Below are 27,493 nucleotides of genomic sequence, written 5' to 3'. Positions count from 1 at the left end.
TGTAAACAAAAGCCAAGATTTATAAAGTTCAAAAGTTACTGACTTTGTGCTTCCAAGGTTGGCCTCAACTACAAGCAAGGTCAGTGGCTGCTTTTGATTCCATGTATGACATCTGTAGAAGCAGCAGCCTAAAATTCAGTAAACTAACAGATACATTACTCTCATTGAAAGCTCATCCCTATGAAGCCTTCATTTTAACTTTTTTTATGGTTTATTATTTATTTCAGCGTCTGAGTGCCTGTGACAGAAGTTCTCCAAGACTTATCCTGAAACCTACCTGGCTCTTTCACAGAAGAGAAAAATAATGTGATGTTTTCACAACAAAATACAAAAATAATCTTTAAATTTCCTCAACAAATTTTATTCTCATATGACAACATGATCAAGTCATTTGAGCCTGCTGGAAATAATCAGATTGATTGTTACCCTTGACCTCTGAGAGTTCCTAAAAATTATCCTGAGCAGTGCTACCTATGAACTAAAACCAGAAATACTGGGTAAACCAGTTACGCTAGTACAACAGGAGCCAGGTGATGAATTCTGGTAATCTCCTACCTCACAAAAGAACAGCACTAATTATACATCTGAAGATACTTTTTTCTGCACTTTGTAAGTACAAGTTTCAGTTTACTTCCTAATCCAGAAGATTATACTTATAAAATACAGTTCTGTTATATTTTGGAAGAAAGAAGTATTTCAGGAAAATAGATACGCACGTTAATTTATCTTTGAAATAAATATTAGTGTATGTTATTGCATATAATCATTCTTATGGATTTTACTAATAGAAAAATTATAGAATATATAGTTTGGGAGGGACTTCTGGCGTACAATCAAGTTACACAGGTCTTGTCTGATAAAGTCTTGACTGATGAATATCTCCAACACAGAGATTTCACAACCTCTCTGGGTCCACGTTTGGACATTTGACCACCTCATGGTGAAAAATACATCTCCTAGTATGTCATCAGAATGTCCTTTTCTGCAACCTGTGCCTCTGTCCTTTCACTCATCCTCCAAGAAGTGTCTGATTCTGTCTTCTCTATTCTTTTTAACCTTTACAGTTTAATTTATTTACAAAAATTAAACATCCTCAGAGGTTGACATAAGGGATATCTCAGATGAGTTTCATTCACATGGTGAGTGTACATTTCTGATAATCTGATTCTACCTGTAACCATTAAAATTAATGTGTATTGTAAATATTCTCTGTTTTCAACAGTAAGAAGCCAGTGGTAATGTCTCAGATAAGATGATAATTTCTTGCTTTCCAAAACTGAAGAGCTTGATTATTGTAATATTTATTTTTCAAGAAGAGCATTGCCTCCAGGCTGTAACCACAAATCACTTAGTATTTTTCTATTTTATTTTAAAATACAGTATTCAGTGCTACTGGGGAAGATATCAAATGTGCAGAATGACGATAAGTTATACATGGAACCTATGCCCAGAGCTAGGTACCTAGGGTACCTGCTGCACTGACAGGCCATTCTTGCTCCGGCCAGCATCACGCGGGGGCTCCACCACAGCCCTTGCCAGTTGGTCCAGGAGCCCTATTTCAGCCCAGGCCTGAGAAGCTGTTCCTGGCCTGAGCTCCCTGTCAAGAAGCAGCATGAGTGGGGCTGCTCTGTGGGTCTGGGAGCGGCCAGGAGCCCTGGAGGTACAGGTGACTGTTGTGCAGGTTGCCCCTTTGCTGGGCGAGGGCTAGTCCTGCAATACCTGACTTGGGTGTGCAGTGATCCTTCAGCAGCACCAGATGAAGCAAGTTAACAAACCAGGGTCTGTTCTGGGAGATCCAGTCAGCAGCAGGAGGAGATGGGGCCAGGAATCACACTGCAAAGAGACAAGCTACCTAAGGCACAGATACATGTACAGCATGGCTAAGGAAAGGGCTCAGGGCTGAGCTGAAATGGGCTCTTGTCCTGTTACATGGATGGAAGCTCCAGCTGAGCTGAGTCTGATCACCTAAGGCCTACTGGTGTACTTGGGGTGCTGACAGTAGATATAGTATAAGCAGAAAGTAAAAAAGCCTTTCTGAAGTACCTTGCTACTGTTGGTTTCCTGAATGGGCAAAATGATGGCTAAATCAAACTGTTCTGATGAGTCTATATGGTAAGAACCGAATTGGGATTGTTATCTGTGAAATCTCTGTACTTGGTTTTGATCTTTCTGGCACAATGTTCTCTACGAGCCACCTATTAAACGAGGAAGGATACTCGTGTACTGTGTGAATAGCTCAGCGCTGTAGTTTTTGCAGTAAGAGGCAGTAATAGAGATGCTGATTTGAAATGTAAGATTTCTTTCACTGGCTGCTTTCCTGTGTGCTGCCTCATCCTGCTCACACATGTAATACTCTTCCTTCAGGGAAGCATCAGCCACTCCAGTGAAGGTGAATATGTAGAAGAAAAGCAACAGGACTATTTTACTACCCAGTCTCTGGATGCGGATAGCAGAGAGGTCAGTTACTACCCTTGCAATTTCATTCTCTACAAGATACTGCTCCACAGTGTGTAGCCTGCCTTACATGGGTCAGATACTGTTTCACTAATGAGTTCTGACACAGTATCACAAATTGACTCCTAATAGTGTATAATTGGAAGGCAAGCAACTGGGGCTTATCAGTCCCCAATAAGCTTAATTTTGATCTTCAAGGCATATCTTAAGCCTCCATCTTTTCACCTAATGCCTCCTAAAGATTTCAAAAGGAGTCTAGCTAGTCTGTGACTCTAACATCTCCAATACCTACCTATTCTGACTAAATGAAAGGACAGCTAAAAAGACTTTCATAGTGCGCTAGTTTTCTGGTGAACAATTGCTATGTGTACTAGATTGTTGTTGTAGGTTCACAAATTGTAGATTTTTGAAGTTGTGAATGGAATAGGAATTCCTAGAAGAGTTTCACATTAGAGTATGAGATATCTTGGAAATTTTGCATCTGTTTAGTATGGGAAATTTGTAGCATCTTTGAAGAATGATTACATAAAGTCCAAGATAAATATTATTGTCAGAAAATTATTTTTTTTCTTCCCCTCACTGCACTTGGAACAAATCACACCCCCTGTGGCTATTTCTTCTTTCTTTGCTTTGGTTTTATGCATTTCCTGTAAGCCATTACCAGAATGTAAATGCTTCAGGATCGAATCAACTTTTATGGCACAGAGGTCAATGTTATTGGTTTATAATCTTTCTGCTGTCTTTCTCCCTCCTTGTTCGTGGGCCAGCACGTGGTCAAGAGCATCCTGGGCAGCGCTGTGCAAGGTATGAGCAGGTACCCGCTGCAGCACGTGGTGACAGCCTAGGGTAGCTCCTACGGTGAGCCACTAGAGGCTGCTCAATAAACGCAGCCCACAGCCTCGCTCCTCGGGGAGGGCAGAGGAGATCATGTGCACAGCTGAAGAAAACCACTGCTACAGCAGCTGCCTGAAAGACAACATGTTCTTCCTGGTTGGGATAGTGAGGAATTACAAGGATAGAAGTAAAGCAAAAAAAAAAAGTTGAGATTTCCTTTTCTGATTTCTGGGTCATTTTATTTGCTGGTTATAAGCATTAAGAGTTGAAGACAAGATCTTGCTGACTGACGCTATTTCTATTACACATAGGCCATTCTGCTTGACGAAATTGTGGAGGGGAAATAATGCACAGGAACAAGCTAGAACTCCAGCAAAAACCTCAACGGATTTCATCCTTGGCCATCCTTTTGAATAGCTGCTTGGGAAAAGGTGTGTATATGTACTTATATAATACACATTTTGTATATATGTGTGTGTATATAGATAAATACATACGCATGTTGTTGAGGAAAGGGTTCCTAACAAATCCATTGATCCTTCTGTCCTCTTGTTTCCATCATCCATGGGAGTTTCTTGTAGTTTCTTGTTAAGCTTGGATGAGAAAGAGAAATTCTTTTCTGTTCACTGGAACTTCTGTCTCTTCAGTGCCTCTACCAAGAGATTACTTTACATTGATGTTTAATAATGTCCTGCAGGGAATCACTGTAGGTATTATACTAAACCCTGAATCCCTAAACTTCAAAATAATTTTCTAGGAGCTTTCCAGCTAAGAAGAACAAAAACTATACAGCTGTCATGAGTTCTGAAAAGCAGAATGAACTACATCGTAGAAATGAATTCATTTACCAGAATCTAGGAACAGATTCAAAGGAAGGAGAGGTAAGAAAGTATCAGAGGCAAATGTGGGCTCTAGAATGACCTTTCAAAGTGGAGCTCATCTGAGTTCTGACACTTTCATCAGTAAATTTAGTATTGTGGGGGTGAAGGGACAGTAGAGTCAAAAGCTTACTAGTAGCTCCGTGGTGATTCATCTGGAGTGTTAAATGTTGCATTAGTTAAGCAACAATTGAGAAAGAAGCTGTTTCTTGGAGATTAACAGGTGATGGGGAAGACTTGATGGCCTGAGGCTGCTTTTGTTATTAAAAGGTGGGATGGAGAGGAAAAAAGCTGGCTGCATGGTATTTACTCATGAGCAAAGCTGGTTAACAAATAAGTACAGGATGTTTCTAAAATGACTGTTCCAGCCATCAGATTGGAGTCCCTTCTTGAAAACCTGAATCACTTCATAGCAGACTAAAATTACACTTAAAGAAAGCAACTGTTCAAAAGGGTATGTCTGACATACTGCTATAGATGCGTGTTCAGAACTACCTAAGGGGAACACTTAAAATACATATGCTTGTGCATCTGATATGTTGAAAAGATCTGTCCTTCATACCATCAGGTTTTTGTGATATTCTGGGAAACAAACTGACATTCTTGTCCAAGATCAGTTTCTGTCTCATACATCAATAGTATAAAAAGTTTAAGGATAGTGCTGTACTATTCTTTTTCTTCAGCTGTTAAATGTGTGCTTTAGCTATCACTCAAAAGATTTTAAAATGTAAAATTCTGAAAGTAATTTGAAAGAAGCTGAAATAGCTCCTGTGGGTATTTCAAAATACTGCTAGCTAGCTATGAGTGCATGACCCATTAACTAATGAAGAGTTTGTCTGCTTACTGTTTAATCTCACTTTGTTGCTTTGTTTCCTTCTGTACATGCATCTGAAGTAAATAAGTTATGTCTTTAGATAAATATGGTCTGTACTGAACTGATTAGGATGTATGCCATAACACTTCAGTTAAGGAACTTCCTTAAGGAAGTCTGTTCTTATGTCACCTCTCATACTAACGTTATATTTGTGGGAAGGATCATATAAGGGCACAATATCATGATCATTCTTCTTCACAGCAGTACTTGCTAAAGCAGCTTAAAGTGAAAACACCATTTCCAGCCCCAAGCAACCCCCAAAAGAAAAAGGTTGTGAGACTGCAACTTAATTTAACTAGAGGATAGTTAGGGAGTCAAGGCTTCTGAAAGTTCCCCAAAAAATTTACTAGCCAAAACAAGTTTTAAGCTCCTGGTTACAAACAAAAATCAGTTTTTTGTATTGTGTAAGTATTAAGAGAGATGTTGCATGATGGCTTTGGCCAGTCTTATGGTTTGCTGAAAGTTCTTCCATTCCTGACTGTATGCCCCTCTATTTATGTAGGCTGTGGCAGTAACAGACTCTGTGTAGAACAAAGTCAGCTTGGTGGCAAAAAGGTGTTTTACTGGTGAATTTACAAGTTGCGTTGGCTTAGCTAGAGTCTGACCACAACCACAGCAGGTACAAAGAGGTGGAATACGTGAAACTGGGAAAGAGGAGTGGGGAGACAAGAAGGACCTTCCACTTCTGGCAGTGGCAAGCTGTCAGACCAGCTTAGCTGTAGTATTTAACCTCAAGAATTGTGCTCTGAAGTTTTGCTTGAACAGGCAAGTGTCAAATTAAAGATTTTTCTGAACAGAGTTTAAGTTCAGAATTCAATTCAGTTTCGCAGGTAGTCATGTGAGCCTGTTGTCTGATAACAAATCAAACCACTGAAGTTTTATACTTAGGTATCATATCTATATTAAAGTTTTAAAATTTTCCCTTGTAATACAATGCAATTAAAAAAGACATACAGAGACTTCAATACCCTCAGCCAGTTTTGAGTAAACTTACCATGCCCAATAAGATGAAAAGTGGCAGAGCAACGTATCAGTTTACTATGATTTTAACAGTTTCTTAAACTCTGATCCAGCATTCTGTTAGCAACGCTGCTGAGCCTATTGAATATGCTATCACCCGTAACTTGTGTTTTCACTCCTGTCATCTGGAGCAGTTCTAAGCAGCAGAACTACTGAGCACTTCTGGCAGCAGAAAGGATCTTATGAATGTTCCCTAGTACTCTGTGGGTAGAATCATCCCAAATGTCATACAATGTCTTTGTTGGCCTTTTAAACTGAAGCAGCTAACTTTGAAGGAAACTGGATAGTGTGTACCTGCCTTTTCTGACGGTACACCAAAGAAGGCTGCGCTTTCTGCTGTAGGAGCTCTGACAAGTAGATGGGATGTGTTATTGTTTTCAGCTGACAAAACTGTTCGTAAAGTAAACTTTATCTATTAACCAAGTCTGGAAACATTTTCCTTATTCTGAGGCTGAATAGATCTTTGAAATGCTTTTGCCAGGCCAACTATTAGTATGTAGTTGTGTTAACTAGTTACAATTCACACAAAATATGAAAAATCATTGGCTGTTAACCACATGAGAGCTGAATTAAGTTGTGAATTGTGTTTGCCTTCTGGATCACAGCTCGATTACCCTGATCTACATAGTAAAAAATGTTCAAGCAGAGAATACCATATTATTCAGCTGTAAGGGTTAATGTAGTAATGATGAAAGGTAAACTCAGCAAATAAATGGACATTTACTATTTAACATATGTGATGTAGTGTTTCCACTAACAAATGCTGATAATGCTGAATGTTCCTATGGACTGAAATTTTTTCGCTCAGTTTTTTGGAGCCACAATTTAAGACAAAAGATTCAGATTTTCTTTTTCCCTAACAAGCTGAAATACTCCTTTTCTTGTCCTGCCTCATTGAGACAAACTGTACAGCAGTGCCACAGCAGTATGTTTGTCCTCTTGCCTTGGGTGAATTGCGCAGTCACTGCCTAAGAACATTTTCAAAGGTGACCCAATTCTGGGTGGGCTGTAAAGAAAAATGCCTGTTTAAAAAGGGAAAGGGAAAGAATATCCATGGACTCTTCAAGGCTTCTGTCTATCACCTCTATATTATGAAAGCCTTGTATCTGATTCCCACATGTCATTATTATGTGTACATAAACATACATATTTTATATTTAAAATTGGATATGTCTATTATTCTGTGGTTTTCTTTGTAGTGCATATGAAGTGTGAGACTTTTTAGTGTTTGAACATGCCTCCTGTATTTTTTAGATACATCTACTTGTTTTGATACTCTTCTTCAGGGTAAAAAATTCAAATTTGTCCAGAGAACACACAAACCTGGGGGAAAAGTCTAATCATTGGGTAGAATTTGACTGTCATCTTCCCAAGACATTAAGGAGAATTATTACAATTAAGTCGAAGGAAGCAAAGAGAAAGAGAAGCCAAAAGATATTGTGCAACTGTTGAGCAGAGTTTTCTTCTATAATGCTTTGTAAAGCAAACAAAAACAAGAATCTCTTTATTTGAGGTTAGTCATTTAAGACTGACCATGCAAATCTGAATGGTGTTTGATCCATAGTGGTCCATACTGTGCTACCATATATAGACTACCATAAAAGTAGTGTAGGTGCAACTTAATGTTGCATCCTTCTACTATTTCCTGAACACCATAAAAATGAGTATGGATTATTATTTGAATGAGTCCCTAGGAGAAAATCCACGATGAGATGTTTGTCCTGTTGATGGCACTTATTATTTGCTTGGAAGTTAAGACAGTAACTGCAGAGCACTGGTATGGGATACTGTGCTGCTACCTTCTTCCAGAGTATGTCTTATAAGAGGTTCACAATTTTATGGCTAAACACAAATGCATTATGATATGATTTCTATTTAAAGGCCTTACACACTAATTTCAGCTTTTTAGAGCATACTTCACTGAATTCCGAAGCCAGTGTGTGGTCTTGCAGTGATTAAATGGCAGTTATGTCTCATTAATATAATCCTACCCTTTAGCCACGGGCAAAGCACATAGTTTTGGAATTTTCAAAATGACAATGAAGGCAAGTATTACAAATATCCTTAAAACCTGCATTCACTGCATATCTTACCATGGTGGAATAAAATGCATCTAAATAGTGCAAAGCAGTAGGGTACATCAAGCGTGACAGTAGCAATGCATTCTTTATTCAGAATGGATACGGAGTCCAGGAATTATAATATAACTAATTTATTTAAAATAACGGCAATAAAAGTTTTCCTTTCTTGCTTTAGCTTTCAACAGAAATTCACCCATGTACTATTCAGGACTAGTAAATGGATTTTTACAAGGCCCACTGGAATCTTTTATCTGCTGATTTCTATTCAGTCTGCTTAGCAGGAAGCAATAGTTGAACTTGAATGCAACAAGCTAGCTATGTGCTGAATGCTGCCTTCGCAACTGACCTATGTCATCTCACAATGAAACTTCTTGAGAAACTGTGCAAACGGTAAGAAATACGAGATTTTTTTTTGCAGGAATGTGGTTTCCATCACATTTGGGATCTTTGCATGGCCTAGGAAAAATTCAGTCATCATCCAGCTTTGGACATAAGCCTGCCATTGGAGTTGATGATACACAGTGAGTTCTTTTCTACATTCGTAATCAATGGAAGCGTATCCTCATCCCCTTCCAAAGGCCCCATTTGGCACACCTTTTGAATTGTGGCTAAAATATAATTTCACACTATTTTCGAGTAGGAGCAGGTACCCTGATTTTCTGAATCGTCACAGAGATTTCTGCCAGTCATGCCTTCTGTTATACCAAGGATATCAAATTGAAGCACATGGACTGCCACTGTGGCCGTGTGTTGGCATGTGTGTACACAGAGGAAGGATAATGAGACAGAAAGATAAGACATTAAACACCTATTCTATGTAGCACTTGTAGTTCATAACTGACATATGAAAAAAATAAATTGCTTTGAGTCAAGCAGTTCAGAAGTAATCCTTACTATGCTGACATAACTTCATTTTATTATGTTTTTAAGGTGCAGCCATATGTAGAGTAGGTGACAACAGCATAATCCAGATAGAAAGCAATTATTAATGGCTACACAAGGAGCAACAGTTGCATAGGTATACTGACTGCAGAATGAAGCGGCTTAAACAGGAAGGCATTGCTGGGAGGGGTGGAGGAAAGGTATCATAAAGAAGCATTTATGTGAAAGGAGCACATCTCCTAGGCAGTCATCCTAAAACAGGGTCCTGTGTACTGCTGGTAGAAAAGTGAGAGAGTCATATTCAAATCAAATGTAAAAGTAATAAGTGTATAATGGCATTATAGCAGGTGTGAATTTCACCCTATTAAGGCAGTTTTTCTTTGAAGTGTCATTTCCTTTCACTGCGGGGAAGAGGGAGACAGTGATGACTGTGTTATGAATGTGTTAAGTATTACTTAATTCATACTTGTAACACTATTGTGGGAAACTTGTGATCTCTACAGACTTTTGATCATTCTGTATTGCTATATACTCAGCTAATATTCTGCATTTTCAGATACTTGAGAGAAAGTATAAAAAAATATAAACCGAAGGAAAGCTGAGGAAGCCAGAAATGGTAAAAGGGAACAGACCAAGCGTCTGCCTTTGGCCCAAAGTTGAAAACTCCGAGGAAGCAGAAAGGTGAGGTATGAAAATGAATATGTAACAAAGGATCTATGTATATGTGCATGTAGGTATACATCCATATTTGTCTGTAATATGGAATCATGTATTGTGGTGAGTTTGCTGTCTAAACGTTAACATTGCCTTGGTTGAAATAAGATATATTTTGATTTAGGAAATAGATTAGGAAACTGAACTGGTATATTTTTATTCTTAGAAATTTGATTTGGAGTCATTGAAGTTGTTCAAACGGTATATGTCTTTATTCTCTAAAGGGCTAAAGAAATGAAACAAATAGATCCCCGAGCTCTGATTTTTCCTTCGTGTATAAACAATGCTCTTGAAATGACTGGATTTTGTCTCACTCAAGGACACTGGATCAAGTAAACTCCTCAATGTTTCACCCCCGTACAAATCTTTCTTGATACATGCTAAAAATTAAGGCAGCAACTGAAGGTTTATAAGTTTGAGAGCATTCCAGTACACATCCCTTGCCTCAGTATTCCTGACCCATTGCACAAACCATCATGCCCAATACCATGCCAAGTTCCCTGTTGAAATGTGACAAATGTTTTTTGTCATCTAGCCTTGATTGTATTGTGGAAAGAAAAATGGAGACTGAAGAACAAATTTTATATTAATTAGCACTACTTGGCAATAAATGTTTGTTGCCCAAAACCCAGGAACTGTGGGCCTGACTTGCAGAATTGTTGGCTCAATTATCCCTTTTCCTAAAACAAACTTAATGCTTTTTGTCAGTGGTCATACAATATTTTTTTTCGACTGAGACCGTGTAATCCTGCATGCCTAATCCACAACCCAGATATTGCCAGTTCTTTAGGATTCTTGTAAGAAAAGGATGCTTTCTCTTCTACATGAGAGAGAAAACGAGTCTATCTTATGCAGCATATTGTCCTTACAACAATGAAGAAGTTACTCTGTGACTCTGGGTGAGTGTATACAGTGGTTTTGTAAATCCCTTTGAGCCTAGTCTTGAGAAAGGCCACTAATCCCAGTAAAAGGGTATTGCTTCATATGAAATTTTTACCGAGCTGTGGAATACATTCCTCCACCCCCATTGCCCAGGCTGTTTGCATACTGGGGCTTTGGTTGCCACTACAGATAAACTGCACAAATAAATGAAACTGGTTGTTATTTTATACCCACTAGTTTTGTTCCAAGCATGTATATGCTCACAACCTCCTTCTTTTGCCCTGCCTCCCAGTAGTATATTGTGACTATTCTGGAAACTGCTGTTCCTTTGAAGCAATGAAGATGCATCTTCAAATGCATTGTCTGTCTCCTCTACTGCTTTTAGGTCTGTGCAACCAAGTTGTAATTCTTAAAGTATGAGTACTTTCCCATTGCATTTGAGCCTACATCATCCTAATGTGTACTGCAGGTTTCATTCTCAGAAAAGCAAAAGTAACAGTAAAGTAACTGATTCCCAATATTTAATTTTCTATAATTGTCTGCCCAATATATTTTCCTCTTTAAAGAAATCTTGAAGGAAACTTGCATTAAAATGCTGTTGATTTTCTGTCCTTTCTTTTAATTGCTGTGATTACAAAATACTTTCATGCCCATGAGCTGGAAGATTCTGATTAAATTCCCACAGAATACAATTACTCACGCCTACTCCACCTTACTGCTGTGCTAGTAACTGCATCTTATTAATCATCCTTACAATCCACCCAAGCCTTAGCAGCTACTATAATTTGTAACATGTCACAAAAACGGTAAGAAATACTTGGTGGTAGCCTGAAGTCCCATTTGCAGTATGCAGTGGCAGCAAACCAAGATAGTTTCATATCCTGAATCAGAGGGAAGGGTAAAGGGGGAAATCTTTGAAAGTACAGGAATGATTCATCAGTAAGAACGTTTCTAATATGAATGTTCAATGTGCTTTAGGCATTTTTAGGCAGCTTAAGTTTCAGCGGCGAGTGCCACGCTTTGATTATTTTTTTAAGTCGTACTGAATGAGTGTGTTTAAAAATTTTTTCTTTAGGTATACTATGGTTAAAAAAAGAAAACAAACAAAAAAAACTCCAAACACCAAACCCCCCAACCCCTAAACCAACAGTCACAACAACTTTCTGAGATTTGTTTAAATACTGAACATCGACAGGACTGACGAATCGTTTTATATAATAATTTAAATTAAAGATGAACCAGAAAAAGAAGGATGCAAGTGATCTAGCAATTATACGGTGGTGCTGCCTCAGAGCACGGAGAGGGTTGGTTACATATAATGAACCCTTAGCCTGTCTGCTGGAACTGCCAGCCAGCCTGCCATTACTCTCATACAGTGTATGTATCAGCCCAGGGGGATCTGAGAGGAACCCATTCATTCATTTTCATCTAGTCACAAAGCAGCCACCGATGGACGAGCTGGATTCAAACTGATGAAAGGGGAGGAAATGTATTATCAGTATCCCAAGCATCAAGTATTTTTGAAAAATACATCTCATGGTAAACATTTCCCCAGAACCTTGCATGAACTATTTAACAAAAGCTCAAAGACAGGTGATACGCACTGGCTTTGCCAGCCAGCCAAGATCTTAAGATGGAGCCGTTTATGCTTTTTTATCTCCAGTTATCTCTCTGGAGTATAGGCAACTGCTGTTAGGGTTGCACAGTGCAGGAAGTGCTAAGTATGTTCATAAAGGTGTGGCTTAGCTCCCTAGCAATTCCATGGCAACAGGGGCGTAGTAAACTAGCCTTAAGTAAAACAAACAGGCTTTGTGGAAGTCAGAAGTTGAGAATGCAAGCTGTTCACATCTCTGTGATTAAAGCAGCTAATCTCTGATTGAAGGTGGTGGGCTCTGCAGGGAAAGGCTTGTTCCCCTACACCCAACAGGTTCACAAGGGTTGAACAGATAAATCTTGTGCTTTCAATACCAATGCAAAGGAATGTTTTTTAAAGTCATTTTTGCAAGAAAAAGAGATTGAATTTACACATTATTTCATCACAAACATAATGTTAAATAATAAGAAAAGCCCAGTATCATTTATTAAAAATCTCATCACCCTGTACAGAACAGCCCATCTTACACTGACAGGAAAAGAGCAGAGCCCATAATACTGAAAAAAATCTCCACCTTTTGTTATTGAGCCCTTTTGCCTTGTTTTCCCCAGAAATTGTTCTTTTAACAGTACAAGTTCAGCTCTTACATAAGGCGAGGCAGATTGCTGGGACTTTGATCTAGCTAGCAAAAATTGAATTTATAGACAGTTTTCCCTTCTCCAGGAATCTAGATGGTATAAGCACGTTTTTCCTGCTATAGATACACCCTAGATATAGATAGATAGATATAGATATAGATGATATAGACAGGGATTCCTGCATAGATAGAAAGCAGTCGAGAGATCTGAAGAGGCAAGACCTGATCTTCACAGTCTTACAACTTCTACAGACAACAGTCTATACAGAGTAGGTGTCAAATGCTACCCGCCGTGACTCATCCGTAACAGTGATAGCCAGCCTGATTGCCTTCAGTGACAGCTGCAGGTGTGCAGCAGTAACTGGCCGGAGGAAATCTCCATGTCCCCTGAGGCCATGCATTCGTGACGCTACAAGGCAGCAGTACCCCTTTTGGTTTCGCATTCCCATGAGTCACTGTCTTGTTTTTGCCAGACTGTTTGTGGGACCAGCCTCCGAACCAAATGAGGGAATGGATCCATCTTAAGGAATGCTCCACCAAGCTGAGGTGGTGTGGCACTCCCTGTGGTTTTAGCTGGATCAGACCCAGCTTTCTGAAACGGGATCGATATTTCAAAGCTGATTGATTCACGGTGTAGCGCCACAAGTAGTAATGCAGAAGAATCAGAGGGGACAATGAGCCATAGGATAAGAATAATATCTTATAAGATATTTATATAAAGGATAAGAATGAATAGCTGAGTCTGGATGAACAAGGTATGCCTGTAATTTATATTTATGTCAAACATTTTATTATGATATGTGTGGCTGAAGTGTATGGTTTGTCATATGTGACAAGCCCAACCAACTCCTGACTACCCCCATTTCATCAGTAGAGGTATGTTTGTTTGTAGTGTATACTAGGGTTTAATCTATCTGAAAATTAACGGAGGAATAGATCGGACTCCTCTGCCTCCATGTGCTTACGCAAAGAAAAATGCTAGAGAATGGAAAGGAGTGGGTGAAAGATAAACTTATGTCCTAGACATCTACTTCCCCCAGTGTTAGCAGTAAGTTCACCCTAGTCACTGTGTAGCCGCAACCAGGATGTGCTGGGCAACTTTCTCTTGCCTGTGCCCCAGGATTCTTTCTCTTTTCCTCACCACCATATATTTCAGCGTAGAAAAGGCAAAACCTTGATGCATGTTAACTATGTCACCCCAAGGCTGAAATAATTACTTGAGAAAAGCAAGGAATGACTGAACAGAAGGTGACATTTCCCATCAAACAAGGGTGTGCCACATTGGCAGAGGGTTGTGGATAAGAAGGTGTGGTGATACTGGCACTTATAAAACAGCTCTGTCATGGTACGTTATCACAACTCCAGCTTACTGCGAAGGGAAAGGGCAGAACTTCTTGCACCTGCCTGCCATGTGCTTCGTTATTATCTGTGTTTATAAAGCAGTTTTGTGGCTATTAAGTGATAAAATGCATTGAATTGAATCATATGGCATCTTAAATTTAAAATTTCTGCAGTATACCAAACGAAAGAATCTAGGTAGAGCTGTACTCTTTTTTTTATTTTTCCCCCCCTTTTTTTTTCATATATTTGTTTTTTACTTGAACATATTTACTGACTGTGCAATATGTTACTTTGAGAATGTTTTTTCTCAGGAATTCATATCACTCTCTAGTATCAGCCAGATGTATCGGTAAAGACACTACTTCTATCTTACTTCCACTGTTTATTCCACAGTATATAAAATCTATCATCAGGCCAAAGGGAGAAGCATATTTGCTCAACCATGCTCAGAGGTTAAACTGAAGAGAGGATTTGTTGAATAGAAACAAGAGAATGTATTTGAGTAAGAAACTGAGGACTCTACTGACATAACTGTAACTATATAATACATTTCAGTGTAAACTAGTCTTCCATGCAAGCAATTGGATCTAGAGGTGCTGTAGAAAAAAAAGAGGTATCTTTGCAAAACCTATAGTTGTCTTATCAAGTTACAAATGGTAGAGCAGGAAATAAGCTCATCTAATCTTCCTAGAAATTGGCATATTAATTCTGCTAGAGTCTGGTAGCAACAAGTCAGGCAACTTTTTAAAGACCATGTACTTACAAGATAAAGGTGGTAAAAACAAAAATACAAAAGTGTATCAGAGGCCTGATTCCTTGGGGAAATTGTTCCATCCTTGTAACTGGAGAGAACAGGACCTCAAGCATGTTCGAAATCCCCCTGTCAGATCCCAAGTATGTAATAATGGTAGTAGAAATGAAGTGGAGCAAAATAAACATAATCAAGATGAAAGACCAAGAAAGCATTGAATGACAGGTCTTCTATCATGTCTGTTTTGGATGCACATAATTGTATTCATCAGGTTATTATACAAAATACTTTGATTAAATGTTTTTAAAGCCTAAATATTTCAACAGGTGGTTAGGTTTTGCTTAAGTTTTGCATTTGCATTTTACTTGTATTTATACTGCAGTGAGAAAAAGATGTGCATTAGCATATCTGTATGTGGAATAAGTTTAATTAAATTATAATGAAGAAACAGGTTAAATATCAGAGCAGCTAAATCAAATGGGAACGAAGTATTGTAGGAACACACCCTCCTTTTTTATCAGGGTTTTTAAGTCAGCTGAGAGCTTGTGGTACAATCTGAATAAAAACCCAGAGTTTAGTAATTTCTGCCAAGATACTCTCATGGGGCTAGTATTGGCCAGTTGTCAGTAAAGCTTGAGAAAATGTAACTTGCATAAATTCATTAATTGTGTAATACATACAGTTGGGGTTTTTGCCTTGAGCAGTTTGGACTTCCAGTATACAGTCCTTTGTATTCACTTGGGGATCAGTTCTTTCATCACTGCTATATTGCAGAATTGATTATCAGCTCTCAGTAAGTAAGATATAGCATGCAGATCTTTTCATGTAGGTAGTGACATTTCTATTTCTTATGTTGTCTAATTAGTTTTTATGTTTGCATGCAAGGCGACTGGAGTTGGAGATCCAAAGTTCCAGGTTGCTTTGGCTCTCTGACTTTGAAACATCAGTGATTCTGTGTTTCAATGAACTTGCGAGAACTTTCTAGGTCTACAGTGTGAATGCATTTATGTGGGGGAAAATGGGCGGCTGAATATCATTAATTCAGTGAAGGAATGAATACAAAAGTTCTTTTGTAAAAAGTTAAAGGACTGCTGGGTTTCCTGTCTTGCTATTCCTATGACTGGAAGTCTCTGAGTTTCTCTGTTAAATATGAGGCATAAAATGACGCAGACTAAATCCTTCATGTAGACATCAGGTCATTCTCATTTTCTGTTATGAGTTAACCACTTGATTTTTCACAAGAGGATATAAGGTTTATCCTGTTGAACCTTAAGCATGCAAAGTAATTTTAAATTTTCTTGTTTATAAATTAATAAGATTATTTTATTTAATTGCATTTAAATAGTAATAAATCAAAGCCAGCATTTTGGCTTTTAGCTATTGCAGTTAATTATGTAATTAATATATGTATTTACTGGTTTTGCTGAAGTGTGATAGTGGTGGTAGCAGGGATGGTGGTAGTGGGTTTTTTTCTTTATAGCTGGTTTAACAACTCATTGTATTAAACCTCATCATTAATTTTTTACTGTTGGATATGCAGTCACACTGACAGATTTGTAAACGGCTATATCCTTTCAATGGACAAAGGGAGGATGGTTTAGTGATAATAATAAAAGTAGTAAGTGGTTTAAGGCTGAACATCAATTTGCTTAAAAACCTGCTACAGAAATAATATTTTCCATTGCATTTCCATTTTCATATTATACCTGAGACTAGTAAAACAGTGACCAATTGCAGTGAAGATTTATTTAGGCAGGTTCTAGGGGCAGTAAGGCTTCGCACAAAGTGAATTTTCGGTCACAGGTAAGGTAGATTACTACCTGAAACTTTCACTTGCATATTCATCTCATTAGGTAACAGAAATTGTATCACATGGCTTGTCTAACCACAGCTTGAAGATCCTGTCTCAACTAGTTGCAGTGAATTATTTAAAAATTTAGCAGTGAGATCAGACTAGCCGCTAGGAGAAGGTTTCTCACCAGCAAAGCAGTACGGCATTGGAACAGGTTATCCAGGGAGGTTTTCAAGACACAGTTAGACAAAGCGTTAGCTGGTTCAGTATAGTGTTGGCACTAGTCCAACTGTGGGCACAGTGTTGGGTAAGAGGACTTCCAGAGGTCCCCACCAGCTAACGTTTCAATAATTCTAGTTCCAGAAAGCTGTTTAGTAAGTTATTTGAAGGAAAGCTGCATTTCTGATGAGAAAAAAAAATTAAATTCACTGTGTATTTGTTGTAAACTGTTAACTTTAATGTAAATCTAGAATAATATTGATGAAAGACACTACTATGCAGCATGTTTTATCTGTCCATAAATCTGATAGAAAAGTAAATGCTTAGATCTTTCAAAGCCTGATACCTGTAATCTGGAGAAATGCAGCCAAACAGCATACACTTGCACTCAAATGGGATCTGAGCATGTATAAAACCTTTGTAGGATTAAGACTCTGGATTGATTGTCATCCCATAAAGAAGAGAAGCTATGTAAAATAATAGGGGAAGTAATTTAATTTTTATTTATTTTGCCTAGTCACCAATTCTATGTTTTAATTTACTTTTGAGTCAATAGAAATTAAATTCCAACTGGTACAGGATTCTAAGTGAGTGCTTTCAGAATGGCTTGATGGGGCTAATACATGCAAGCTAATACTCCATTGGAAACCACCTTTCTGAAGCACTTCTGCACATTGCTGAGCTTTTGTGAATAACACAGTGGAAATTATTTCATGTTTCTACACTGCATTGTAATCATGACAGACCTACCAGGCAGACCGAAAAATCAGATCTCTCTAAACATCTGGACAGCAATCAAAGAACACTGTTAAGCAGTTGTTCCCATGCCCTTTCCCACTCATTTGCTGTTAAAGAAAGGATGCCAGAAAATTCTTTACATATGGGTTTATGTTTCAGGAATTACACTAAGCTCCTCCTTCAGAAAAGATTGCTACAGTTGCTTATAATCCCATCCAGGAGCCAAGGACTAAAAGGGTGTGAAATCTATGTGTCTTTTCACATTTACCTACAGCTCACTTACAGAACTTTTACTTCCTGTGCCAGTTCAGTTTGGAGGTGCTGAGGCACACAGATAATTTATTACTATCCCTACTTTGCAAATAGACACCAAAGTCCATACTTCCTTAATTTAGCATCTCTGTTTCTCAGAACTGCAGAATAATTTCAGTTAGGAGAGACCTCTAGAGGTCATTTGGTCCAACCTCCCTGCCCCACCAGCATGGCCAATTCTGAAGTTAGACCCAAATTCAAAGATAGTTCATTTTTCTCAGGGCATTTCAAACCATTTTACAAGGTTAAACATCATCATAATCATTGTCTTCTTTTTAACTGATGAGTGAAATATTTGTATGGAAGACAAATAACTTCTCAATATTATACAAGTTCAGAATAGAAGATTGACTTCTAGTTTTCCTGAAAGGTAATTAAAGTATTGCTGAATGTGGCCAGGATATTACTCCAGATCTCATGTCTCCAAGTTTCTTACTCCTTTTATTAGGCTATAATAAAAGGGCTTCAGTGATCAGGACATTCTGTCCACAGGGGGTTTTAACAATACTGTAGTAAAGGTAAAAGGGGTGGTGTTGTTTTCTATTTTTTTTGTCTTTGTTTGGCTTGATTCATGAAGCAGTATAGTGTGTATAGTGAGAATGAATTTGTCACTACAGATTTGTCCATTGCAAGCACAATGCGTTTAATGAGCTTCTTCATCATTGTCATGTGATCTAACTGTAAATCCATTCTATTTTCCAGTTTTGTTTGCTTAAAAAAGAAACAAAATAATCACAATACTGAACTTGCATAACAATGAATGTCCATCTTGAAAACTTCTATTCTCCACCAGTTACATTTATGAGTACATACATATCCTTGTATGAAGCCTACAAACAAGAACCTCTATAAATATGCCTGCCAAGATTAAAGCTAAAGGTGAGCAATAACTCTTTATTTCAGCAAGATCTTGGTTACAAATTAACTTTTCTAATGCTTAGTGTACAAAGGCTTGTCCCACACGTTGTTGCAGGAAATGGATCCTGTTGCTGCTCCATGAACACATACGATGTCATTCCTTTAAATTTTTTAGATCAATAACATTGCAGAGACTGGTATAATTAAGGGTTGCATGCAGAGAGATGGAGGGTTGTAGATAGGAGGTGAATGGGAAACTGGTTGCATAATCTGATACTTGAAAATGTCTGAAATCCCAGGAAGGCCAGCATTTATTTAAATTTTTCTTTTAAACATTTTAGAGTATGTTTGAAGTCCATTTAGCTAGAATAGTTTTGAGAAGTCAGTTACAGTAGAATTATATGAGTCAAGATAGTCTAGGAGTAGAAACCAGATGGGCTTTGTAGGAAGAGCTACTACATTTTATTAGATGAGCTAATATAATTGTGAAAAGGATGCAAGCTTTTGGGCTCACTAGCCTCTGATACCATGCGTAGATCTGAAGTAAGTTTTCAAGGGTCTTTGGCATTGATATGAATAGTACTCCTTTAATTTGACAGGTTGCTGTAAGTGAATTATGCTACCTTTGTCTTTCACATTAGATCCTAAAAGACAATTGCAAACGTATTGGCATTCTCTGTGCCAGTTCACTGAGGCCTGTGAGCATATATGTCAAGCTGGCCAAGAATAATGACGTGTATGATCTTCTACAGAAATCTGCTAATTATAATCCCTTTTCTACGAAGTAATTACATATTAGGGCTATGAAATGACACCCTCACAAAGGCAGCTAAATTGTAGCAGACTGGTACTTCTGCGAACATAGCTACAGGTAAAATCTGTGTGTACCTTTGTGTGTACAGACACTGCCTCCCCCAAACACCCCCATGGTATATGTGTTTTCAGGAAGAGTGAAATAGGTTGGATAAGAGGAACAGTTCTCACACTAGAAAGCAATGTTTTTTTATGGTTTTTATTACAGACTTAAGGAATAAGAATCATCCCATACACAATGAACAGGCTGTTATGCTTTTATTCAGGGTTTTATTTTATGAAGGACTTCTAGACATGTATTGACAGAGGAAAATATAGCTGTTGCGTTAATTCAGCGATGCCAGAAAATAAATTGCTGAAAACATTTTGAGTATATAAATATATATGTTACAAATGGAAGTTTTCATGTCTGAGTGGGAATTTGCTCTTTCTGTAACAATGATCTGTCTTCAGGACTTTTTTTCAGGCAGCTGTGCAGGTGAGCAGCAGAGACAACAGCTGAGAGGCATTAAACAATTACCCTGTAATGTTCAGTGAGATACACCTGTGCACTGTGAAGCTCCCTGCATGGCCTCTGCCAGGTACATACTTGCAATACGTGAATTCTAAGATAATTCGCATGAGACAGCATCTTTGCTGTACTTCACTTTCATTGAAATAAATGGAAATAGTCTTGGTGATGGTGTTAGCATGTGAATCAGTGTTTGCCAAAGGAGGTCCATAATAACTGCTGTAACTAACCAATTATAAAATTGGCATGTTAAGAAGAGAAAATTTGATGTTAATATTTAAACCCATCAGATATTCACAGTTAAATGTCCAGCTCTGCATTTTCCTGTGGTAGACATCAGTAGCTAAATAGCTGCACCATTTTTCATTCAGTGAAAACTGTATTTCACACAACACTAATATTAAAGTACAAACTGAAGATTTAATTGATGAAAAGAAAAATTATGACTGATCTAACTTGCAGCATTTGGACTTTAAAAATGGTTAGTAACTCATCAGTGGTGGCAGTAAAAAAAACAACAAACCACCAACCAAAACCATGGTCAAAACAGTTTAGAGGCTTTTTGATTGTTATGTCTGCTTTAAAATAAATTTGAGTTTGACAGTTTCTCCAAAAATTGTTTCAGTCCCCGGTGTTACAAAGATTACTGCTGCTCCCATTGAGCAGAAATGCTCATAGTAGCTAAACTAGGTGGTGTTTTCCCATTGGGGAGTCTCCCCCGTGAACCAGAAGAGGTGTAGAGAACAACTGCTGGCCTTGAGCTGCAGTTAATGCCCAGGAGGCAGCTCTTCACCGAGCTGTTGCAGGGTAGGGAACACAGGGCTTTAGATTTCTATTTTGCAAAAAGTCCTAGATGCACTCATTCTCAAAACCCAAAAATATTTTACTAGGACCTGCATTTGCAAACCGTATGCAGAGCAGGCCCTAAAATGCAAAGTACCTTCTGCCTGCAACAGCCCTTAAAGATTCCTGTATAATACTACACTTTTATTATACATTAACGCTGGCCTCGGTAGCTCAGTGCAGGCGCAGCAACGCGCGCAAAAGGCGATTAATGGGCAGGTGAAGACTCGCGCGTATCCCAAAGCAAAGCCATCGGTGGTGTTTGAGCCACTGCACGTGTGTACTCCTCAGCTTTCCAACAAGCCGGGCCCGGCCGGAGCGCAGGGAGCCCCGCAAGCCCCCCAGGGGCCGCGGTCCCGCAGAACCGAAAGCAGGTAAGAGGCGCTTCCTACAGGCGGAATGACCGAGGGAAAAGGGAGTTTTCCTCTGATCTGCCTCAAAAACCAATCAGGCCGGATCCGCCAGGCGCTGATGCTCCCTGCGTCCCTCCTACACCTTTCGCAGACGCCCAATGGCCTTGGCCCTCTGGGAGATTGACTAGAGTCACATGAGCTGCACCGAGGGCAGGTAACTCAGGAGAGGGGAAGGGGAAGGGGGAAGGGAAAAAAAAAAAAAAAAAAAAAAAAAGCCCAAGCCCAGGCTGGGCTTCTGCCATGATGTCAGAGGGAAAGAAACCCACAGCTTGCTAATTTCACCTCCCAATCAGCCCCGGGAAGAAGGAGATCACCGGGAGCAGGTAGAGATGCGAGCTTTCTCCATTTTTTTTGCCTCCAACACCCTCCCTCCTAAAGAGCTCTTTCTCCTCTCTTGATATTGTGACTCCTCGTTCGCTCCTTTCCCCTTTGATCACTTGGAGGTAGGGGGTGAGCCTTGTGGGTTTTTTTTTTTGTTGTTTGTGTCTTTCTTTTATTTTTTTCTCTCTTTTTTTGACCTCTGCTTTTGATTGTAGTTGTTTCCCCCTGTGGTCATGACGGCTTCGCACAGTGACTCTTTGGTGGTGTTGTTTGGGGCAACAGCTGGTGCATATGGGGCTAAACTGGGTTCGGATGAGAGGGAACTAATTCTCTTGGTGTGGCAAGTTGTGGATCTACACAGCAAGAAGGTATGGCTTCGACACCCGGTCCGAGGGCGCGTTGCCCGGCCGCAGGGCGAGCAGGCGAGCCCGGCCGCTCGCCACCACCCCGCAGCCGCTCGTTCCTTTCGCAAACGCACCGAGGGGGGGGGGGGGGGCTCGGGGCTCGGCCCCGGGGGTCCCTCGCTCCCGGGTTATTCCCCCTAGAAAGCTCCCGGGTTTAGTCCTTTTGAAAGGAAGAAGTAACTTGGAAAGAAAGTTTGGCCGCTTCCAAACCCCCCTGCCCCCCGTCCCCCTTCGCACGTCTGTAGCTTCCAAAAGATCTATGGACTTTTGAACCTTTAAAACAAAAAGCTGACCCCCCTTTCCCCTCCCCCCCCCCCTTCCCCCCGCCCCGGGCTGCAGGCGTGGGGCTCCCCGGCAGCTCCGCTGGGTAACCGTTGGACCCTTTGCGGCCTTGTTGCGGGAGACTTTTTTTTTTTTTTTTTTTTTTTAATTTTCTCAAACCCAACGTTCAGATAACCTTTAAGACTTCCATGAATTTGTAGGTTAATCTGAAAATACGCGCTATTTTTTTTTCTCCTTCCAAAAGCCCTATCACAAACAAGCCGCCCCCCCCCCCCCCCCCCAGGGCTTTGATAATACAAACACGACTATCAATTTCACGAATAGATTCGGGAAACTGCGTTCATACTATGAGATTTCTCCCTTTTGCAGTTTCCTCCCGCAGAAATGGGCGCTCGGTGCAGGAGGCATGGCATGGGAGCGGGCTGCGGCTCAGCGGGGCAGGGAGCGCGGCTCTCCTGGGGGGGGGGGGGGGCGGGGGGGGAACCGGAGCAAAAGGTTTCCCTTTGTGAAATCGCCAAATGCTTTTGCCTCGTTGCGATCGTTATCGGGGACGTGATACTGCACCTTTCTGATTTTTCTGCGGCCTGACCGCCTTGTTAAAAAGAGCTACCTTGATGGTTCTTCACTTCTGTCCGTAATTTCTGAAATGTTTTTAGGTGGGGACGCTACATAAATCCCTGGTGAAAGCAGACAACTTGGACTTAACGGAGCAGTGTCGCGAAGTGAGTGGCTTAACACCAGAGGGGCTGAGCAAAGCTGAACCACTGGACCGGGTTCTTCAGCAGGTGAGGTGCTGCTGTGGGAGCAGGGGTTATTCAGGGTGAAGCCTGGGGACAAGACTCAGTTGATCTGATAAAAGAAATAGACTTTAATTTTGCCTTTCGCTTTGAAATCGCTAGCAAGTTGTTGTGCTTATTTTAAAGTAAACCCAAAGGAGACCTAAACCCCTTGAAATGGGAACTCCATAATTCTGAGTTATGTGCAGTACCAGAGTATTTGAGCTGATGCACTGGTCCTTGGAAGATCTAGCTCCTGATTGTTTTGATGGGTCTCCCTTTATTCCCAATTTTTCTTAATCAAGCCTTAAAACAGTAGGCCAATAAGAGCACTATTTAATTTAGCAGTGCTAATCACACTTCCAAAATCCAGGTGGCGTGTTTTAATCTATAGGTTCACTGCTATGTGTATTCAAAAACTTGACCTTTTCTCCTTTGTTGTTCTTAAACTTAGTTGAAATCTTCAAAACTGTACTTTCATAAAACATCAGCTGTGCTTGTTGTGTATCACTTTTCTAGATGGGCTTGGTTTAGTGGATTATGAAGTGATTGGGTTTTCTGTTTCTATGATTTGCTCTTTGGCTCACTTAATATCACACTGAAACAGGAAACTGTAAATTTGTATCATCCTCGTGGTTCAAGAGGCCCCAAGTTGCCTAAGAAAATTCAATGCAAGTGGCATATAGGTAGGCAGTTCCTGAGCTTGCTTGCTTTCACTGTCTCTTCCATATCCGAAATGTGCTTGAATGGAAAAATACAATAGTGCATTTTTGTGTAACACATAAAGCTGGCTTTCCACACCTTGTCTGAATCATTCGTAGGTGTGTTTCAGCAAGAAACTTGCTTAGGCGGTAGAACAGGTTCATGTTGCTGTAACTTCTGGTGACACAGATAACTTGGCAGACTAGGTCCTAACCCTGTCTGATATTGAGTAGTTAACACTTGCACTCAGGAGTATCTTTGAAAATAGAAACGTGTAACTTCTGTGTGTCTTGAAATCTGTCAACATTAGCTGAAGATGACGTTTATTCTCTTTCTACTTGCACTAGTCATGCTAGAGTCCAAAACCAAGGTGAGAATTTTTTTTTTTTTAAGCTTCAGAATAACCCCTGAGAAAATGTGCAGCTGCAGGTTTGATCTTGTCCCAGATCTTGCACTAAAGACATCTGGAACAGCTTAGCCTAGTACACTCTGTTTACCTTTATAACAGACACACTTTAATTATACTCAATACTTTATGAGAGATTGTATCTTATTGCCGTAAATTGCACTGTAGGTGGGTCTGCTTTAGCAAATAAACGGAAATACTACCTTTTTGTGTAGGTGGGTAGAGACTCTTGAAAAACAACCATTTTTTTCCTTTTTCTTTGGCATATCTGTGCAGCTAAATAATGATTTTGCTATTAATTGCTGGATGCCAGTTGTGATGTGGCCAGTTCCATTGTAGGTCTTCTGGAGCACACTTTACCTAAGCTCATCTCCATTCTCCATGTTTCCTGACTCGGTGAGATTTAGGTGAGAATTGATTGATCCTCCCATTTGCAATGGTGGCAAAAAGCACAATTCCGTGTTCTTTAGTACTAGATCTTTTTCTGCATTTTTGAAGATAAGTCAATCCATATCAATTGCATTGTGTATTTTAAGGATAACTCAGGTATTTGTCAAAACATACTTTTTTTTTTTCTCTCCCCCCCCCCCCCCAAGTGTTTTGATTAGCAAAAGCCCAGGTGGGTGAAGTGGTTATTTGAAAAGGCAGAGGAAAAGGAAGTAGACTCTTACCTTGATTTGAGATAATGTTATAGAGTATGTGAAATTAGCTTTCCACGCCCTGCTTGGATTGTGGTAGAAAATTTGATGATGTAGCTGAAAATCACTCACTTAAGCACACATCTCAGTCATGGTAATGAAAGTTTCAGTGCCTGCTTCTGGCTTTTGCCTTGGGTTCCCAGTCTCTGCATGTAGAGGGAAGTGAGAATCGCTAAGCACAAATCTGTTGTAACTTTTCTCTGGTCTCTCCCAACCTCAACCATTCTGTGATTCTGATGCTGTGATTTGTAACTGGTAAGCAGTAGATCAGCTACTGTCGGTCTGGAGTTTTTCCACTGATAACAGAAAGCCTCCATTTATTGCCATTTAGTTCACTTTCCAGCAATGATAGGGTCTACCAAAAGCCTATAAACTGTGGTTAAGTCTTTACTCTGCTTGTAACAACGCAGGAATGATGCATCATTTCAATTTTACTTCGTATTCTTACAGTGTTGCGTCTCACATGACTTTCTACTTGAGTTAGTCTTAAGAAATATTCTAAAATATGGTTCCCCACTGATATATTTTTGCTGTGTAATTTTACAAAGTAAGATGCTGAAGCACAGTGCTCCCGAATAACTGAGCTGTTTTCTGCAGTGTATATTCTATACATTTTGCTGCAAGTTTTTAAATACTGTATAGGGTAATAAGCTTTTGATTTCGCAGATGCTAGTGTATCTATGGGATCCAGCTGTATTTTCTAATAGGTGATGTGCAGTGTTTTGATAGCTATGTTTTGGGTTGGGAGGGGATATCCAGATAATGTACAAGTATTAGAGACAGTTACCTGAAGTCATAAAATGTGTGCCCTTTGGAAGCAGTCTGCTTGATGAATTCAGTTCAAAATGGCATTAATAATTTATCTCTGTTGTTGGACCAATAATGGTGAACTTACAGCTGCTGACTGGGATGTGTTGTAGTTGCAGAATGCTACTGAGTAGAAAAATGTGAGGATTTTTTTTTTTTAACAAAGTAAGTAGGAGATCTCTTGATCAAGTATGTATTTGGAAATGTCTTGAACCTGTGATGTAATTACCCACCCTACTTACTAAAGGGAATAGTGTCGCATGCGTTACTGGGACATTCTTGCTAAGTTGTTTGGATCCTCATGTTGCAGGACTGGCTTTTTCAGCATGTTATTCATATTTTTCTAAATAACTGCTGGAGCTTTATGGTTTCCAAGCTTTTAAGGGAGGAAATTATTTTCAGATTGCTCTCTGAAACCTTGCAGGAACGGAAGCTTGCTTTTAAAGAACAAAACCGAAATGAACTTTGCCTTTTTCTCAGCCCCGTTACTCTGTCATCAAAAAGCTGACATCTTCATGGACTTCTCTGATTCTAGCCATGGCGGTTTGAAGTTAAAGATAGAATACCAAGTTGGAAGTGTGGATTTCTTAAGCCTTCCCATACAGAAAACCTGGCTGAATCAGCATGACTTGCCTTAAGACATGTTAGTTTCCTTTTGCAAGGCAGTATTTGCATGTCTCCCTGACAAAGGATAAGTCTCAGAAGAGCTAATAATTTTGGAGAGCTGTCTGTAGTATTTAGCTGTAATTACCATCTTTCTTTGAACGATATATATAAAAGGAGAGGCTCTCATGAGAGCTGGGTCTGGTTTTGAACCTATTGAATGCATCCAAACTTAATCTATGGATTGACATTTAAGTATTAAAAAAATTGTTTGAAAGACTGACCTACTCTTGCTATCTTTCATCCCATTGTACGTTGAATGCAATACACCAATGACAGATTTGATTCATACACTTAAACATAGAAAGGCAAAGCTGGGCCTTTTTTCCTCTACTCCTAAACTATGCATAAACTGAAAATACTGTTGGGGTTGACACTTCATCAGGTGATAGCAAATTACCAGTTCTCTAAACAGCCTTTGGCTGCCTATTGATCATCCAGCTGAGCTGCAGGTGCAATTTATTTTCTCACATATCAACAAATACAGCAAGAAACAAGCTGGTTAGATGAGCATTTGGAAACAAATGGGGTGGGGGGAGAGGTGGAAGAACCAGTGAATTCCTCTAACCTGATAAACCTGTTACAGCTTTTTTTTTTTTTTTTAAGAGGAACTTGTTCTGCAGCCTCTTCTTCACAAAGCGCTAGCAAAAAGTTTTCTTGGCCAGCTTACCGGCTGTCACACCTTCATTTTGGATAAATGATTTTTTGAATATAGTTTTTTTTATATGCCTCTGAACCTTCAGACTGCAGAAAGAAGCCTGAATATGCAGGAGGTGGGCTTTTGGCTTTGGAGGGTTTTTTTTTTTGGAGGTGTGTGTGGGTTTTTTCTTTGTTTGCTTTTTTGTGAGTCTTGTGGTTGCTCTTCCAACTTCAGATTGGTGACGGCATCATGTCAAGAAAACTCCTAATATAGTCTGTATTTTTGAATGTGTGCTGGGTGTGAGTGCTGAAGTTTTGGAGCAGGTGTTTGGCAAACCTTTGGCAAGTGTTACT

At 39.5% G+C, this 27,493-nt stretch overlaps 1 protein-coding gene and 1 long non-coding RNA gene across 11 annotated transcripts in view; one reads left to right on the top strand and one right to left on the bottom strand.

The window, feature by feature from the left end:
• LOC308073225 lies at positions 1-10,116 on the bottom strand. The gene is made up of 2 exons (XR_013931948.1): positions 8,792-10,116; positions 1-8,674 (listed from the first exon to the last, which is right to left on the bottom strand). It is a non-coding gene; the product is annotated as an uncharacterized lncRNA (long non-coding RNA).
• ESRP2 (epithelial splicing regulatory protein 2) overlaps positions 10,111-27,493 on the top strand; it is a 58,220-nt gene continuing 40,837 nt past the window's right edge. For 7 of the 10 annotated variants that reach the window (XR_013931942.1, XM_080411121.1, XM_080411119.1 and 4 more), the window contains exons 1-3: positions 10,111-18,882; positions 20,141-22,130; positions 23,105-23,233. Coding sequence is in view for 9 of the 10 variants with exons in the window: in XM_080411121.1 (XP_080267247.1) it covers positions 21,996-22,130; positions 23,105-23,233 (264 nt within the window). In the remaining variant the exon portion in view is untranslated. Of the gene's footprint in view, positions 22,131-23,104; positions 23,234-27,493 lie in introns of all 10 variants that reach the window. The other 3 variants (XM_080411118.1, XM_080411117.1, XM_080411116.1) reach the window with 3 other exon arrangements.

The sequence above is a fragment of the Falco punctatus genome (genome assembly GCF_963210335.1).
Source record: "Falco punctatus genome assembly, chromosome: 14".
NCBI classification, from domain to species: domain Eukaryota; kingdom Metazoa; phylum Chordata; class Aves; order Falconiformes; family Falconidae; genus Falco; species Falco punctatus.
The sequence above is the reverse complement of the archived record's forward strand: the minus strand, read 5'-3'. Positions and strand labels throughout refer to the sequence as shown.